Consider the following 17001-nt stretch of genomic DNA (forward strand, 5'->3'; position numbering starts at 1 on the left):
AAGAAGAGATGCATCCTTGTGCATCATGGGATATGGCATGGGTACATTTGGCAGGGAATTGTGGCTGAGCCACTGCCCCTCCTTGATATACATGGCCGCTGCTGTGCCACCACGTTTCTCGGAAAAACTGGAATCCAGTGGGTTCCACCATGGTTCCAGTGACTTAATCATCATTGTAGGGTGCACTGTCCACCACATCAGCTCAGGAGGCTTCTGGGAGTGCACACTTCCCCTGTTCTGTAAAAGCTGAGCCAACAAAGCCTGCATGGATCGACAAAGCCTTTGTTGGATTCTGCTTAGTTTCTGTGGCTGAGCTGGGCCTCTCTGGAATCAGATTCTGGATTCCCATTTCTGGGTGTCTTGTGGAATTCAGAATCTTGTGGTCTCATCTACTTCCATCTACAGGCAGCTTTAGGGTATGAGCAGAGTTTGTGCAGGTCCAGATGGCCTCACTACAAAGGGAAAGACTTTGCTATAGGGAAGTCAGAGTGGATTTTCATCACCTAAAGCACCTGGTGTAATATTTCTTGAGTCATCCATAAGACCCAAGTAGCAATGCTTTAAATCCCTAGCATAATACAGCTCTCCTATATTGCTTTTGCAAGAAACAACCAGCTCTTCTGGCGTGGCCCCCTTGCAAGCCAGCTCCTCCCCGGCCAAGACTGATGCAGGAACTGAAGGTAGGAAATACTCTGCTGAGACAAGCTGTCATAGCTAGTGCCCCACTGTCTCGGGGTGATGCTTAGGAGCTGCTTCAGCATATAGTAGAAATGGAGGAGAATTTTGATTCAGTTTGCATTTAAAGGTGAAGGGTTGTTGCCAGTGCTAATCCTACTCAGAGTATACCTATTGAAAATAATGGACATGCTTAACTTCTGTCCATTCATTTCAGTGGGTCTGCTTGGAGTTGGCTAGAACCCAAACTCACAATTAACACTTTCTGAAATGAAACACAAACCCAAAGGTAGCCATCCTTCAGAATTCTCACTTCTCCAAATTTTGCAAGATGGCTTTCCGGCCAAGTAATGTAACAAAAATGCATATACCAGAGGTAAAGTATGCATATAAATGCATATATTTGTAAAAACAATATACGGAAATGCATTGCTTTAGGAGAAATTGCATTGCTAAAAAAGTGCATATTGGGTGAAATTGCATCGGATACAGTATTAGGAGAAATTTGCACTAAAATGCTGATGCATTTTCATTAGGGGTTGGGGAATTCACAAACTGAGATAGAAATGTAAAGAACAGAAATTCAGATAGGAAAAGTGAGAAGCTGAAGTTGACATATTTGGCCACACCTGATAACTGTTAGGACACCTGCTTTGCTTTCCATGTGTTAACTCTTGCTTTCCACAGACACCCCTCCCCCCCAAAGTGCAGGGCTTGATTCTTTTGTGTGGTTTCAACTGTGCCCTGCACATACAGCTGGTGAGATGGGATTGAACCTCAGGGTTTTGACAGATGCATCTAAGGAGAGTGGTGATTAATAGCAGAAGTGACTGTTCTCAGCTCACTACTGTGGTGATATGAGAAGGCCATGGAAACCAGGCAGTTGTATATAGTTTGTATATAGTTGCTTGTGCAAAGATAAACCAGTGTGGAATGTAGATTAGAAGTTGTTTAGAGCATAGGGCAGTTCCCAGCACCCAGTCTGTTGTATGTTTTCTGCTTGCCTGAAATGTGCATGACTGACATTGGTTCACAGAGACCTAAAAATCACCGTTGGGGTTGTTTATTTATTTATTAAAGTATCAGCAATGATACCCGCCCCTTGCCCTTCCAAGTTTGTGCTATGGTGCTTTCTGTTCTAGGACAAGAACATGAGAAGCTTCCTTACACCAAGTCAGACCATTGGACCCATCTAGCTCAGTATTGTCTTCACAGCCTAGCAGCAGCTCTCCAGGGTTTGAGGCAGGAAACACTTCCAGTCCTACCTGGATATATGTCAGGGATTGAAACTGGGACCTTCTGTGTGCAAGGCATATGCTCTGCCACTGAGCTACGTGGCCCCTTTCCAAATAAGAACACAAGGAGCTGCTTTGTAGTGAGCCAGACCATTGGTCAACCAAGCTCAGTATTGTCTACACAGCCTAGCAGCAACTCTCCAGGGTTTGAGGCTGTGGCCTCTGCTGAGGGTTGAACCTAGGACCTTCTGCATGTCAAAAAAAAAAAAAAGAGCAGAAGGCAGAAAAGCTTACTGTCCCCTGGTGTAGGTAGACATGAGTGTACAAGGAAACAGTTGCATCATCTATATTGAGCACTGTTTTGTAAGAAAGGAAGGACAAGAATCCAATCCGGTGGAGAGGGAACAGGGCTGGCCCTCCCAGTAGGCAAAGTGAGGCAGCTGCCTCAGGCGGCATAGGTTGTGAATCAGGGAGGAGTCAATAATAAGGTGTTTTGAGGCCACTGCTGTGTGTTTCACACTGCCTTCTCTATATGTCCTCAACTCACCTTGGAGGCAGTAATGGCAGACTCTGTCCCATTGCTGCTAATCTTGCAGTAAGGTACAACTGCCATTATGGTCAGTTCTTATACAAGGAAGAAACAGGTGAGTGGGCACCATCTTGTTTCTGCACCTCAGGTAGCAAAATGCCAGGAGTCCCCCCTGCCCATCTTAGGCTTTAAAGAATTTTTTTGCAAAGGCATAAAAAATTACCAGCATATGGTCACATCCATAGCATGCATTTAAAGCACATGACTCTCCCCCTCCCCAAATCCTAGGAACTGTGGTTTGTTATGGTGCTGGGAATTGTAGCTCTGTGTGGGTAAACTACGGTTCCCAGGGTTCTTTGGGAAAAGCCATGTGCTTTAGTTGTACGGCGTGGATGTGACTCAGTCTCAGGCCATATACACACCATTTATTTAAAGCACATAATTTCCCCCCAAAGAATCCTGGGAACTCTAGTTTACCTCTCACAATTCCCAGCAGCCTTAACAAGCTACGCTTCCCAGGGTTCTTGGTGCACATGTGCTTTAAATGTATGGTGTTTATGCAGACTAGGTCATTATCTCTCAAACTCCATCTCTACCTCTCTCTTTACCCATCCCAGCTATACGTGAATTCTGCTTCTAAGTAGTTTTTGGAAGTATTTTACAATAAGCCACAGTACTGCCTTAAAATGAAATATTCTTTCCAACTGCTGAAACACCAAGCTGTTAGGAGCTCAGCGAGACCAGTCATGAAACCCAAGCCTGCGCCAAGGGAGCCTCCCAAAAACATCCAAGGTAAGGTCTAACATTCATAGCCAACGTCAAGAGGGCTGGTGGGCATCAGGCAGGCAGGAGTTTTATTCTCGGCTTGTTCCAAACAATTTCAACTGGAGTGTGAAGCCTGTCATAATAGGTAGCCTTTCACAAATACCTATATACAAATCGACATTGACCTCCACTCTTGCAGCCAGTATGGCTCTGAATACCTGTTTCTGGGAATTGCAAGTGAGGAAAGTGTTGGTGTTGTACTCAGGTTCTGCTTGTTGTCTTCCCACTGGGGGTATCTGGTTGACCACTGAGAGACTAGAATGCTGGACTATAGGGGTCTTTTGGCCTGATCTAGCAGCCAGGCTCTTCTTATGTGCTTGGATTGGAATGCTGTGTATCGTTCTGGGTGTCATGATTTTGAAAGGGTATTGTAGAGCTGGAAAATGTACAGAAAAGGGCAACAACCAAAAATGATGAAGGGGATGGAGCAAGCTGCCTGACAAGGAAAGGTTGCAACATTTGAAGCTTTTTAGCTCAGGAGGGAAAGGCAAAATAGGTGGAGCATATTGGAGGCATACAGAAAGTGGACATGAAGATGTTCTTTCCCTCTTGCATAATGTTAGATACTACAGGGTTATTATCCAGTGAGGCTTAATGCTGGAGGAAAGGAAAGTAAAGGTAAAGGGACCCCTGACCATTAGGTCCAGTCGTGACCGACTTTGGGATGTGGCGCTCATCTCGCTTTATTGGCCAAGGGAGCCAGCGTACAGCTTCCAGGTCATGCGGCCAGCATGACTAAGCCTCTTATGGCAAACCAGAGCAGCACACGGAAACGCCGTTTACCTTCCCGCCATAGTGGTACCTATTTATCTACTTGCACTTTGACATGCTTTCGAACTGCTAGGTTGGCAGGAGCAGGGACCGAGCAATGGGAACTCACCCCGTTGCAGGGATTCGAACCACCGACCTTCTGATCAGCAAGTCCTAGGCTCTGTGGTTTAACCCACAGCGCCACCTGTGTCCCTTACCTTTGCTTAGTGCATAGCTAAATAATGGAGTTTGCTCTAAGGTGTAGTGGTGGCAAACAACCTCATTGTCTTTAAAGGCAGGGTAGAAAAATCATGGAGGAACATGGTAGTGCATGGAGTTCTCATAGGTGAACTTGAACTGCCGTATTTAGAAAAACAAACTTACTAAATGTTATACTCTAAAACTTAGAAAGAAAGGGAGGGGGTGCTTCTCATTGACAGCTTTTTTCGTGACTATTAAGTCCATTTCTGGTTTCATTAAGCCTACCCCTCAATCTCAAAACATAACATAACAAACATGGGAATCTGCTACAGATAGGTAGCCGTGTTGGTCTGCCATAGTCAAAACATAGTCGTTAAGAGTCGTCAACAGGCTCATCACAGCTATCTGCCAATCACCCATTCCCACCACCCTTCTGAGTAATACCCCTCCCCACCTTCTCACTATATAGAAGAGTCTGGTGACTTCTGTTTCAGTGTATCTGAAGAAGTGTGCATGCACACGAAAGCTCATACCTAGAACTAACTTAGTTGGTCTTTAAGGTGCTATGGGAATCTGCCTTATACTAAGTCTGGTTACCCCAGTATAATCTACTCCAACTCTTCAAATGTGGTTGGATTCCAACTCCCATCAGCCTCAGCCAGCATGCCCAACAGCCAGGGTGGTGGTTAGTGGATTGCAGCAACATCCTGGGGGAGCGGGGGGGGGGGGGGGGGAGAACCAAGTTGGTGAAGCTTGGTCTGCTCTGACCAGCAGTGGCTCTCCAGAGTCTCAGACATCTGGTAGCTGATCTTTTTACAACAGACCTATAGGGATTATATCTGGGGCCTTCAGCATGCAAAGTGAATGCTTTGCCATCATGCTATGGACCCCTCCTCCTAAGCCCCTTTCCTCAGACCATCTGCGAGGGAGAACAAACAGCACTGAGTGCAAAAAGGTGGCATAGTTGTGGCACAGCCAGTTGCTGAAACATGGGATGAAAATGCTTTAATTAGAAGCTCCTTTACCCAGGGCATCCAGGAACACCGCCCCTCCCACAAGCCAATCAGAGGGCGAGAGTAATTAGGCTAATATGCCATCCTGGTTTGACACAGTTAAACCTAATTAGCTGATCCTGTGATTCTTAACCCTTCTTCTCCCACATTCCCTTAAGCCTTAAGGGCTAAGCCAGCTCAAGACTCCAGAAAGCTTTCCTCTCCCGGTTGGTTCAAACCTGGTTGTCAAGTTGCAAAAGTGAAAAGGGTGGAGAAAGAATAGCTTTTAAAAATAAGATGTAAAGGAAAGAAAAATGGCTCAGTGGCACCTGTGCAGAGCAGGTGGGGGAATAAACACAGGTAGAAATGTGACGTTAGCAGACATTTCTCTTGCCACGATTCTCATACATTCATTAATTCATATATATTGTTGTTGTTGTTGTTTAGTCGTGTCCGACTTTTCGTGACCCCATGGACCAGAGAACGCCAGGCACTCCTGTCCTCCACTGCCCCCCGCAGCTTGGTCAGACTCATGCTGGTAACCTCGAAAACACTATCCAACCATCTCGTCCTCTGTCGCCCCCTTCTCCTTGTGCCCTCCATCTTTCCCAACATCAGGGTCTTCTCCAGGGAGTCTTCTCTTCTCATGAGGTGGCCAAAGTACTGGAGCCTCAGCTTCACAATCTGTCCTTCCAGTGAGCACTCAGTGCTGATTTCCTTCAGAATGGAGAGGTTTGATCTTCTTGCAGTCCATGGGACTCTCAAGAGTCTCCTCCAGCACCATAATTCAAAAGCATCAATTCTTCGGCGATCAGCCTTCTTTATGGTCCAGCTCTCACTTCCATACATCACTACTGGGAAAACCATAGCTTTAACTATACGGACCTTTGTTGGCAAGGTGATGTCTCTACTTCTCAAGATGCTGTCTAGGCCTGTCATTGCCCTTCTCCCAAGAAGCAGGCGTCTTTTAATTTCGTGGCTGCTGTCACCATCTGCAGTGATCATGGAGCCCAAGAAAGTAAAATCTCTCACTGCCTCCATTTCTTCCCCTTCTATTTGCCAGGAGGTGATGGGACCAGTAGCCATGATCTTCGTTTTTTTGATGTTGAGCTTCAGACCATATTTTGCACTCTCCTCTTTCACCCTCAATAAAAGGTTCTTTAATTCCTCCTCACTTTCTGCCATCAAGGTTGTGTCATCTGCATATCTGAGGTTGTTGATATTTCTTCCGGCAATCTTAATTCCGGCTAGGGGTTCATCCAGCCCAGCCTTTCGCATGATGAATTCTGCATATAAGTTAAATAAGCAGGGAGACAAAATGCAGCCTTGTCGTACTCCTTTCCCAATTTTGAACCAGTCAGTTGTTCCATATCCAGTTCTAACTGTAGCTTCTTGTCCCACATAGAGATTTCTCAGGAGACAGATGAGGTGATCAGGCACTCCCATTTCTTTAAGAACTTGCCATAGTTTGCCATGGTCGACACAGTCAAAGGCTTTTGCATAGTCAATGAAGCAGAAGTAAATGTCTTTCTGGAACTCTCTAGCTTTCTCCATAATCCAGCGCATGTTTGCAATTTGGTCTCTGGTTCCTCTGCCTCTTCTAAATCCAGCTTGCACTTCTGGGAGTTCTCGGTCCACATACTGCTTGAGCCTTCCTTGTAGAATTTTAAGCATAACCTTGCTAGCGTGAGAAATTAGTGCAATTGTGCGATAGTTGGAGCATTCTTTGGCACTGCCCTTCTTTGGGATTGGGATGTAGACTGATCTTCTCCAATCTTCTGGCCACTGCTGAGTTTTCCAAACTTGCTGGCATATTGAGTGTAGCACCTTAACAGCATCATCTTTTAAAATTTTAAATAGTTCAGCTGGAATACCATCACTTCCACTGGCCTTGTTATTTGCAGTGCTTTCTAAGGCCCATTTGACTTCACTCTCCAGGATGTCTGGCTCAAGGTCAGCAACCACACTACCTGGGGTATATGAGACATCCGTTTCTTTCTGGTATAATTCCTCTGTGTATTCTTGCCACCTCTTCTTGATGTCTTCTGCTTCTGTTAGGTCCTTTCCACTTTTGTCCTTTATTATGGAAATCTTTGTACGAAATGTTCCTTTCATATCTCCAATTTTCTTGAACAGATCTCTGGTTCTTCCCATTCTATTGCTTTCCTCTATTTCTTTGCATTGCTTGTTTAAGAAGGTCTTCTTGTCTCTCCTTGCTATTCTTTGGAAATCTGCATTCAATTTCCTGTATGTTTCACGATCTCCCTTGCATTTTGCTTGCCTTCTCTCCCCCGCTATTTGTAAGGCCTCATTGGACAGCCACTTTGCTTTCTTGCATTTCCTTTTCATTGGGATGGTTTTCGTTGCTGCCTCCTGTATAATGTTACGAGCCTCCATCCATAGTTCTTCAGGCACTCTGTCCACCAAATCTAAATCCTTAAACCTGTTCCTCACTTCCACTGTGTATTCATAAGGGATTTGACTTAGATTGTATCTTACCGGCCCAGTGGTTTTTCCTACTTTCTTCAGTTTAAGCTTGAATTTTGCTATAAGAAGCTGATGATCTGAGCCACAGTCAGCTCCAGGTCTTGTTTTTGCTGACTGTATAGAGCTTCTCCATATATATATATATATATATATATATATCCTGCTTGCTTGCTCGAAAGAAAGCCTCTAAGTGAGTTACCAAGAGCAATCTATTCTAAAATATGCATTAAAAATACTAACGAAGGTAAACATTTAAAACAAATTGACATAATTTTTTAAAAATCAAAATATAAATCAGCAATTTTAAAAGAACGACACATAGTAAAATTACATATTAAAGCCCACCTTGCCAAAACAAACAAAGATGGTTTTAATTAGCAAGCATTGAAAACAATGCAGCAAAGTTGTCTGGCTAACATCAACAGGCAGGAGATGCTAAGGATTGAACCTGGAACCGCCTCGATGCAAAATAAATGCTCTACCAATGAGCAGATGCTCTACTCCTGAGTCCTGCATCTGAGTGCACAATTCCTTGAGCCTTGCTCCAGGTTCCCCCACTAAAAAGGTAAAGGACCCCTGACAGTTACATCCAGTCACGGATGACTCTGGGGTTGCAGCGCTCATCTTGCTTTACAGGCCAAGGGAGCGGACGTTTGTCCACAGACAGTTTTTCTGGGTCATGTGGCCAGCATGACATGGAACTTCCGTTTACCTTCCCGCCAGAGCAGTACCTATTTATCTACTTGCACTTTTTTGGCGTGCTTTCGAACTGCTAGGTTGGCAGGAGCTGGGACCGAGCAACGGGAGCTCACCCCATTTTGGGGAATCAAACCGCCAACCTTCTGATCAGCAAGCCCAAGAGGCTCAGTGGTTTAGACCACAGCACCACCCATGTCCCTTTCCCCCAGTAAGGCTGATATAATTAACAGGGATGTGTGACAGGGTCTTTTTGGTGGAGGCCCAACAGTTGTGAAACTCCCTCCCATGTGAGATCACTAATGTCCTTTTAGGCAGGCAGGTCAGGCATTTCCATTCTGCCAGGTTTTTAATATGTGTGAATTTTATCTGCTTATGTTCTTGTGCCCCCCCCCCAACTCATGTTTTATGGTGGCTGAAATTGCTATTTTTACTTATTTGTTATTATTGTAAATTTGAAGTGCGGTTTTATTGTCCCGCAGGCACTTCTTAGAACCAAGAGGTGATATAGAATGGTTTAATGAATAATTAAGAGGAAATAAAATAAGAGGCTCCATGCCCTCACCCAAAATTCTTCCACCCCCCTGCCAAAACTTGAGGGATCAGACAGGGTATTACTTGAATGGCAGAGAAATTCCCCATTGGCACAATTTTGACTCTTTTTGTTAGGCTTGGCATACAGATGTTTATTTCAGCACCCCAGCTGGGGAGTCTGGAGTTTTATGTGCTGTAACATCCCAGCTTTTTAGCCCACAAGCGCCCAACAGCAGGATTCAGAGCAAAAGAACTGCCAGGCTCTGATCACTGGATGATCAAATACAACACAGAGACAAGGATTGGCAGGACAGTTGCTATGGCAACGTCCAGGTAGTAAGGCTTTCTTTGCCCTCCCGTGGATTGGAGCCACCTGGCTTAGAAGGTGTCCCATGGTCCACCTGTTTCAGAGCTGTCAGGGGTCAGAGGGATATCAAGTCTGGTTCATGGCTTCGTGCTGCTTTAATTTCCTCTGATCTCGGAGGCTGTGTGAAATGAGGACAAGGGCTCCGGGCACAAAGGCATGGCATCCAATGGCCAAACACAGAAGCTGGCATACTTGGAAGACAGAAACCGTAACTGCTGGTGGCTTTGCAATCCCTGCAGATGCCAGTTATTATTTTGCCCTGCAGTCATTTTGGGAGTCTTGCATGGGAACATAGCAAGCTGCCTTATCGTAAGTGAGGCCATTGGACAGTCCAGCTCAGCTTCATCTATGGTGAGGGGAATCAGCTCTCCAGGTTTTCAGACAGAGGATATTCCAAGCCCTAACTGGATATATAGTGGTACCTCAGATTACATATGCTTCATGCTACAGACACTTCCGTTTACAGACTCCGCTAACCCAGATATAGTACCTTGGGTTAAGAACTTTGCTTCAGGATGAGAACAGAAATCAGGCGGGGGCCACTAGGGGGCGCATCAGAAGATGGCTGACAATAACATCTCTCCGACCCACACAAGGTAATTTGGAGGCTATGATGGGAGTAATTAGCCTCCCTACCCCCCCCAGGATGGTGGGGGGGACTGCCCTTGCCTGCTGTGCCCTATACCACCCCCGAATTTGTGGGGATGGGGGCACTAGGCACAAAGCCCTCCTGTGGGATTCCGGTGCTCCTGGACGCCGTCCCTGATCCGCGCCACTAGCTGCAAGAACTTCAAAAGAAACAATTTGGATGAAGGAATGCACATATTTCAAGGAAGGAGGGGGAGTAAAAGACTGCTAACAGAAGAGATCTCTGATAAAACAAGACAAGATTAAATCATGAGAAGATACGCCAAGACACAGTATGGCAAATGACTGATGGGGGGGGGGAACTTTCCTTTCTTTCCTTATGTGATTAAACAAGAATCCCCTCCCCTCACGAGTCAGAAATGTCGTTTTAAGGACTTAAGCTGTGGATTTAAGGCTGTGTGGAGATAAACTTTCGAACCAAAGCATGTTTTAAGAAGAGCGTGGAATGTATAAGAGCTTTGGAATGACGCAGTTAAAAATGCCGTCGCCATATTGGGAAGTTCTGTTGGAGGATTTAAGTCTGAGAGGAGAAATAGAAAAATAGAGCTGTTTTTATATTGTGGGTGAAACTCCTCAGTGGGACTTAAGAATGACAGTTCTGTAATTAATGATGGAAAGAGCGCTGTTATCTATGAAGGCGATGATATATGGAAACCATCTCGATTTGAGGATTGGAAGAATGGAAAAATTCACACAGGATTATTATTGGTGTTTATCGGCTTAAGGAGACTATCAGAAGAGATCATAAAGAAAAAAGAGAAAATATATGAACAAGATGTGATGTGGAAACAGCAAGATAAGACTGGATAGGATTATGAACCCTGTTTGGACTGATTTGGATTGATTTGGACATTAACGCAGTAGCAAGAAGATGATCAGAATCCCCTTTCGGATCTTGAAATATGGGTCCCCCCCAACAAAAATTTAAAATTCGGCTTTGTAATTCGGAATTTATGTGATGTGATTTAATTTGATTTGATTGGCCAGTTAATAAAAAAATATTTTTTTAAAAAGAGAGAGAGAACAGAAATCAGGCAGCAGTGGCTCAGCAGCAGCGGGAGGCCCCATTAGCTAAAGTGGTAACTCAGGTTAAGAATAGTTTCAGGTTAAGAACAGACCTCCGGAACGAATTAAGTTCTTAACCCGAGGTACCACTGTTGAACCTGGGACCTTCTGCATGTAGGATAGATGCCTATCACTGAACTACAACAATAAAAAAGAAAACTAAGAAGAGATGAACTCCAGAGAGGTTGGGCCTGCATGAGATGGCTCAGTTGATAGAGCATGAGACTCTTGATCTCAGGGTCATGGTCAAGCCCCACATCAGATTCCTGCGTTGCAGGGAGTTGGACTAGATGACCCTTGTTGTCCCTTCCAACTTTACAATACCATGAGTACACGATTGTTCCCAGAAACCAGAGCCATCAGCTCCGTTGCCCAATATTCCCCATATAGTCTCTGCCATCCAAGGATAGGGGAGAAATTCGGCTCAGTCAACGGCGAATGTGCCTAATTTGCATGTCCTGAAACAAGTCACAGACCAAAACAGCCATAGAAATTGTGCGGCATAGTGCTCCAGCCGAGTAATGTGTACAAAAAATGCATTTACCATAGTAAAGTGTGCATATAGATGCAGTGGAAATATCATATACAAAATGCATTGTGTTGGAGGAAGTTGTGTTGCAAAACGTACATATTAGGCAAAAGTGCACTAAAAATTAGCACTAAAATTTGCACTAAAATGCTGGTGTATTTTGAAGAGGACTTAAAAAAAGCAACAACCTGCAAACTGATGTGGGAATCCAGGGAACTGAAGATAAGATTGGAAGAATTACAATCTCAGAGAAATCAAAACTAACAGATTTGTCTGTTCCCATTCCATCTCTCCAGAAAGCCTAGTCCCCACTGGACTGAGCACCTTTAAAACAACAACTCTTGCACAGTTGTGTGCAAACAGCTATGCTTGCTTCCCCTTTGCCTCCATCCATATGGCCTGCCTTGATTCTTCCTAACCCACCCCTCATTCTTTCTCAGCCATCCCAGGGGCAAAACTAGGTTTTATTTCACCCAGGTCAAAGATCCAGTTTTGTACACACACACCCCATACACGTTTGCATACACACACATATAGGCGGGCAGCCTCAATGGTGCCCCTCTGGATGCTTCACCTGGGACAAAAAAAAAACCCCAGCTAGCACACACACACACACACAGCTCTGCCAATCCTTTCATACTGAACTGAATAACAAGCAAAGTTTCTGGGGTATGTAAATATGGCCATCTTTATTATTATTATTATTTTAGCAACTAGCATCTGGAAGACAAAATGCTGCCAGCTTCTCCTTAAAAGAAAACCAGCCCAAGACTACCCAAAAGATCAGGCTCTCTCTGCACGGCTTGCAACAGTTAACAAGGAAATGCGATGGAGGGGAAAACCTTCACCCCTAATATTTTGGCAGGAGCCCAGATCAGCTGTCAAGCTACACTTCTCCAGAGAGGAGGCTGGCAGAGCTAAAGGAAAACACAGTGATCCTTTTAGCTGACAGGCGCTGGGGTGGAGCAGGTGTGCAGCTCTGCTGGGCTCTTTTTGGGTTGCAAAGTGGTGCTCCCTCGAGCCGTCCTGCCAGCTGCTTTGCACGCCAAAAGAGCTGAAGCTTTGAATCTCATTCAGTCCAGAGTCCCTGCACATGCATAGGGGGCAAAGTGTTCACAAGATCGCTTAGTGGAGTTTAATTGCCCCTTCATAGTATCTTAAGCAGCTGTGAAAGGGGAAGGCTAAAAGGGTTGGCTTCCCCCATCCTTCCAAAGTGCAATTTTATGGATTTCAAAACCATTTGTATTCAGTGGGTGAGTAACAACTTGGGACTGAACTAAGACTTTGGTACCCGTGAGGAGGGAGAAATTTGATTCAGTTCCTATTTCAAGACAATTTTATCAAATTCAGTTTTTGAAACAATACACAGAGCAAAACTCAGCCTTCCTTCAAAACCTGCAGTTCTCTGCATTTTGTAGTGCAGTTCTCCAGCCAAGTAATGTGCACAAAAATGTGCATACTGGGGTAAAATGTGCAATAAAATGTGTAAAAATAACATTCAAAAATACATCAAACTAGGGGAAATATGCTTTGCAACCATATATTTGTCAGGCAAAAAATTGTATACAATAGTGTCTGTATTAGGATAAATTCACACAAAAATTCTGATGAATTTTAATGAGAAACTTTAAAAAGAAAGAAAGAAAGAAAGAAAGAAAGAAAGAAAGAAAGAAAGAAAAGAAAAGAAATAAATGGCAAACTGATGTGCAAATGTGGAACACTGAACTTAAGATGGGGGGAAATGGAAAACTGCCATACCTCCTTGTTCCCATGGGAAACCAACTCACTTGGATTTTGGAGTCTGTATATGTATCTATATATTTTCCCCAAGCAGAATTGAAACTATGCCTTGCAGTGAGTCTTGCCCTAGATCTTCTTGACTGATTGACAGGTCCGTCCTAAGAAGAAAGGGGAGGGGGAGAAAAATTGGTGCCACAAGGGAAGGCCGAGCTCAAAAGCTTTCCCCAAGAACTGCCAGATGCAAAGCGGGGTGTTTGATAGAGTGACAAGTAAACGGCTAAGCTACTGAGTCTAGAAAGGGTCCGTTTTGGAGCGCTGCACGTCTCTGCAGTGGCAGTGATGGTGGTGATTACAAGCAGGACCTGCATCAGAACCTTGCAGTGTTGAGCGCTCCTTTTCCAGGATACTCCATTCCATCCCCAGCCCAGTTATTGTTTATTTAATTTGTATACAGCCCTTCATTTTAAGACCGCCCATCCTCACATTCTCCAACAGTCAACTAACATTCCATATCAACTGAGCATATTCATTCCTTGGTAGTTTATGTTGGACTACCTGCCCCCTCCCTCATTTAGGGTTCCCACCTTAAATACTTTTTGTACTGCTGCACACCTAGCAGATCTCACAAGTGTGCTGATATCACCCTCTAGGGCTACGTAAGGATCTATGCTAAGAGAAGGTGTACGTTGTTTATATTATCCTTGCTCTTGATGGTGATGATGTTTTCCAACAATATGGTGCTGAAAGCAGCCTACTAAGGAATATCATACAGTCATAGCTTTTGTTCCAGAGGATCAGGATGAAATGCCTTGCAGAGGCATATGCAGACTCCAGCCCTCCAGATGTTTGGGACTACAATTCCCATCATCCCTAGCTAACAGGACCAGTGGTCAGGGATGATGGGAATTATAGTCCCAAACATCTGGAGGGCCAGAGTTTGCCTATGCCTGGCCTTCCATAAAAAAGAGCAGCAGAAACAAAAAAGTAAAACACCAAACATTAAAAATGCAGGGCAAGCAATTCACAATTAGAGTTCCCATGAAACGTATGCTTCAGCCCAATACAGATGTAAAAGGCACGTAAGATGGATTTGTCTATTTCAGTTCCCTCAGTTTCCAGTTTTTCCAGTCTTAATTCGGCTCTCCACATTCTTGCACAGCAAATCACTTTTTAAAAAAATTAAAGAAAAATGCTCATGATTTTAAAAAATACTGAAAATTCATCAGCATCTTAGGGCAAATTTCTCCTAATAAACACATTTTTTGCATGCAATTTTGACTCGTTTGTACATTTTTGCAGGTAATTTCCCCTAGTATAATACATTTTAGTATGCCATTTTCAATGCTATATTAATTTTTATGCACATTTCCCCATAATATAATATGCATTTTTGTAAACATTGGTTGGTTGGAGAATTTCATCATGAAGTTTGGAGAGCATGAATTTCAAAGGATGGCCATGTTTCCATTCTCATATTATTTTGCAAAGTGCCTTTAAATGTGAACTGAATTGAATTTCTTCCCCAGGGTGTGTGTGGACATTAGGCTCTCAAAAATGTTTCTAAGGTGTGCATGGGAGGGACTCAAAGTAATCCAATATTATTATGTTAAAAAATTCAAAAGGAACTCTAAGCATGCTGAAAAGAGACAAAGAATGTCATAGAACTGTAGAAGGAAGCTCTGGGTGCACACTGTTCAGGGCTCAGCCTCTTCTCTCTCAACCTCAACTCACTCACTCTCTCAGCCTTTGCATATTAGCAGTCAGCTCAGCTCATCCCTCCACAGAAAAGCTCTGTTTCCAAAACATGGCAAGGAAGATGATGCAGTCAGTTTCTCAGTTCTAGGAAAGGTGGCTGTGCTTCTTCCTCTTCTTCTGTCAATTAAACCTTCCCAACAGCAGTCTTCTTTACCTGATCATTTCTGGGGGACTTGGCCCCACCCTCCAGCAAACTTTGGGGGCTTGGCCCCTTCTTCCCTCACTCTTCCAGGATCCCTAGGTCGCCAAGAGGTCCTGTGTGGGCAAGGGAGTTCCTCCACACTGGTGCCATCACCAATAAGGCCCTACTCTGGGCTCTCATTGACTTAAATTCCTGGAAATGCAGGATACAAAACAGGCGTTCACCAGTGGGTGGGAAGGGAGGAATGTTTAGAAAGAAGTGTTCTTTGGGGCCCAGCTTGTCAAAGGGCTTCTGTGGTTAAAAAGAGTGCCTCATATTGGACACAGGAAGCCAATCAACAGGCTATGTCAATGAGCAAGTCTCAGAGTGATGTCTCAACCAGCCAATCCTCCATTTGCACTCTGAGAAACATCCAACTTGCCATTTGTTAGTGGTAGTGTAAAACAGAATATGAGCTCAAAGATGTGACACTTCTGGATGGCAAAGGTGACCAACTGCAGTCCATGTGCATATTCACTTTGGACAGTATCTTCCATGTCTTCCAGTTCAGACATTCTAATCATTCAGATTTACTCTGTCCACTTTCTAAGGACTGTCAGTTGGAGTATGGAGGGTAGTTCTTTACTTCATTAGCATTTGCTGCAATGGGTGGCTATCAGCTTTAAAAATGGATTCGACAAATTGATGGAAGTTGAGTGGCCAACAACAGCTGTTAGGACAACCAAATAAAACCTCTGTGTTCAGAGGCAGTCTAGCTCTGTCTCCCAGCTACTGAGGAGAAACTGCCTGTGATGGGTGAGTCATGCTGTGCTTGGAAGTACCAGACAGAGGCACCCAACTGTCCTCTGTTGGAAACAGAAGACTAAGACAAATGGAACTTGGTCGGAGCCAGCAAAGTACTTTGTAGCATTAGAGGCAAAGGTATTCTCTGTGTTGCTTATCAAAGTGGCTAGGGAGGACTAGTGTGAAGGGACACCTCCTAAAGGTGGCTGCAATGACTTGGAGCATCTTATGGAACTGCTGCATACTATGTATACAGAATGGACCTTAAAGGTAAAAGTAAAAAGACCCCTGACCGTTGGGGGTTGTGCCGCTCATCTCACTTTACTGGCCGAGGGAGCCGGCATACAGCTTCCAGGTCATGTGGCCAGCATGACTGAGCCGCTTCTGGCGAACCAGAACAGTGCATGGAAATGCCGTTTACCTTCCCACCGGAGTGGTACCTATTTATCTACTTGCACCAGCATGCTTTCGAACTGCTAGGTTGGCAGGAGCAGGGACCGAGCAACAGGAGCTCACCCCGTCGCGGGGATTCGAACCGTGACCTTCCAATCAGCAAGCCCAAGAGGCTCAGTGGTTTAGACCACAGCGCCACCTGGGCCTTATCTCTGATTAAATGAGGGGTGATTCAAACCCAATACCCCATATCAGGGGTCAGTGTGATTGAGCAGCTGCTAAGGCCCACATGTCATCCTAGCAAGTGTCTCCAGAGCCCCCAGGCTCCTTACTGTCACTGAGGAACCGGTGGCCACTCCAGATAATGGAGTCCCAGCTCCAATCAACACCAGCCAACAACACCAGCAGTCAAGGATTATGGGAGCAGCAGTCCAGCAACAATTGAAGGATGACAGATTCCTCACCTCTGGCTTAGACAACATGCTGATGAGGAAGCTAAGACAATAACTTTACTTCTGCTCAGGGAGAATAAATACAGGGAATAATTGACACCACTCACAAACTTGCAGGTTTCACTATCTGTACACACTGTGTTTTCAGGAAATCATTTATTAGGTGAGCGTTCACATAATGAGATAATGATTTCCACTGATTC

At 44.6% G+C, this 17001-nt stretch overlaps 1 protein-coding gene across 9 annotated transcripts in view; it reads left to right on the top strand.

Annotated features, from left to right (window-relative positions):
• NTNG2 (netrin G2) overlaps positions 1–17001 on the top strand; it is a 129014-nt gene that overhangs the window by 90117 nt on the left and 21896 nt on the right. For 4 of the 9 annotated variants that reach the window (XM_079962562.1, XM_079962563.1, XM_079962564.1 and 1 more), the window contains one exon: positions 606–680. The exons of 2 other annotated variants lie outside the window; for them this stretch is intronic. In XM_079962562.1, the coding sequence (XP_079818688.1) occupies positions 606–680 (75 nt within the window). Of the gene's footprint in view, positions 1–605; positions 681–3159; positions 3232–17001 lie in introns of all 9 variants that reach the window. 3 more of the 9 variants (XM_079962559.1, XM_079962561.1, XM_079962560.1) reach the window with 1 other exon arrangement.

This window comes from Podarcis cretensis (assembly GCF_951804945.1).
Source record: "Podarcis cretensis genome assembly, chromosome: Z".
NCBI classification, from domain to species: Eukaryota; Metazoa; Chordata; class Lepidosauria; order Squamata; family Lacertidae; genus Podarcis; species Podarcis cretensis.